Raw genomic sequence first — 1,672 nt, forward strand, 5'->3', positions numbered from 1 at the left:
TGACATGTACTGGTCTGTGGTCAGTTGTTAAATTGTTCCTCTAATGTTTTGTGCAGGTCAGAACTGCCTCCACCTCGCCTCAGTCCATGGTTTCCTCTCACTGGTAGAGAACATGGTGGAACTAGGAGCTGACATTAACGCAAAGGTAAACAACTCACTTGTATACGCACTGTATAGTTCACAATTAATCAATGTGAGACATTTTGAGGACCAGCCCTCTTGTTGTCTTTACTCTCCCTCTCTCCCTGTGCTAATGAAAAATCTAATGTTCCCGTAGGAGCAACACAACGGTCGCAGTGCGCTGCATCTGGCAGTGGATCAACAGAATCTCTTACTGGTCAAACTGCTGCTGAAAAAAGGAGCAGACCCCAACCTCCTGACCTCTGGTGGCCACACCCCCTACCACCTCACCTATGGTTATGGCAGTTTTGACATCAGGGAAGAGCTGTACTCGCTGACCAACCCAGAGCTGAGGGAACTGCCTGACAGCGATTCAGATGACAGTGAGGAAGAGGAAGATGAGACGTTTGATGAGGAGGTGTGTGTTGAAAACGCAGAACTTCCCCTGTGCAGCCAGTCTGGCATAAATGTAACATGAAAATTTCCTGCTTAGTGTATAACAAATTTTTTCTGTCCTCTGTGTGTCTGCAGGTCAGTTATGATGACATTCACTGGAATGGACATTAGCAGGAAACGAGACGGAGAGAGGAAGTTACAGAGGCAGGAGGCTGTGATGATGACGGTAGAGGACAGGAGAGACGGCGCAGCTCATCCACTACTTCCTGGAATCGCGTGATGGAAGCCCAACAGCGTGGGTGACGCGATGCGAGCGTGACCGCTGACAAAACGGATGGGACAGGCAGCTGTAAAGGCAAATGAAACAGAGACTGACGGCCGAATAAACCAGTGAGACTGCTCCGGGCTTGCAGGAGAGCAAGCACACAATGAGATGTGAATACGTGACACATTATGATGGGATGGCATTGCTGTATGATAAGAGGATCGCTTGTATTCTGTGGACACTGCATCATTATCACAAAAACATCCATCCACACAGATGTACCTGCAACAGCTCTGTTGTATGATATTGTAAATGCTGTGTATACTAAGATGTATTTTTTATGGAAGCTGTGAATGTGTACAGTTGAGTAGGTTGTATATGTCAGACAGCAAACAGTCCAGCACACTCCAGTTAAATTAAAAGACTCATATTTAACAGTGAAGACCTCCTGTGTGAATATATTTGTGGAGATGGGTGACATGGTGGGGGCTCCTGGATGAAAACTGAGACACTGAGCTTGGAATAGAATGCTTTCACGTATGTACATTAGAAAAATATCTTCCTAATATGACAATATAAAGATCATACAGAACCCTGCGTATAATCAACAGCGCCTGACAATATTACAAGGCAGCAATTATATGGGAAATTACTCTAACCATGTGCCTCTCTGCTGCCGTCAGTGTGTCTGATTGTATCCATCAAAGCATGACAGCTGAGTTTCAGTTCTGACCCGCCATTTTTTATTTTCATATAATGCATGTCATGCAGGAAATCTCTGATACCTTGACAAGTCGCGTCCACTGAATGAGGAACTAACAGCAAACTGAGCCTGCAATGCAGTTCTTCCTGCTGTGTGTGTTTGTGTGTGTGTGTGTGGAAAGAGATAAG

The 1,672-nt window shown here is 45.4% G+C and overlaps 1 protein-coding gene across 1 annotated transcript; it reads left to right on the forward strand.

Annotated features, from left to right (window-relative positions):
- Positions 1 to 9: 9 nt before the first annotated feature.
- Positions 10 to 1,223, forward strand: LOC111663929 (NF-kappa-B inhibitor alpha-like). Its single transcript, XM_023418336.2, has 3 exons — positions 10 to 145; positions 278 to 538; positions 652 to 1,223. Exons 1-3 carry the CDS (start codon positions 44 to 46, stop codon positions 685 to 687), a joined length of 399 nt encoding a protein of 132 aa, XP_023274104.1. The 5' UTR covers positions 10 to 43; the 3' UTR covers positions 688 to 1,223.
- Positions 1,224 to 1,672: the final 449 nt, after the last annotated feature.

This window comes from Seriola lalandi, unplaced genomic scaffold, assembly GCF_002814215.2.
Source record: "Seriola lalandi dorsalis isolate HSWRI2012SDOR001 ecotype SW California unplaced genomic scaffold, Sedor1 jcf7180002001247, whole genome shotgun sequence".
NCBI classification, from domain to species: domain Eukaryota; kingdom Metazoa; phylum Chordata; class Actinopteri; order Carangiformes; family Carangidae; genus Seriola; species Seriola lalandi.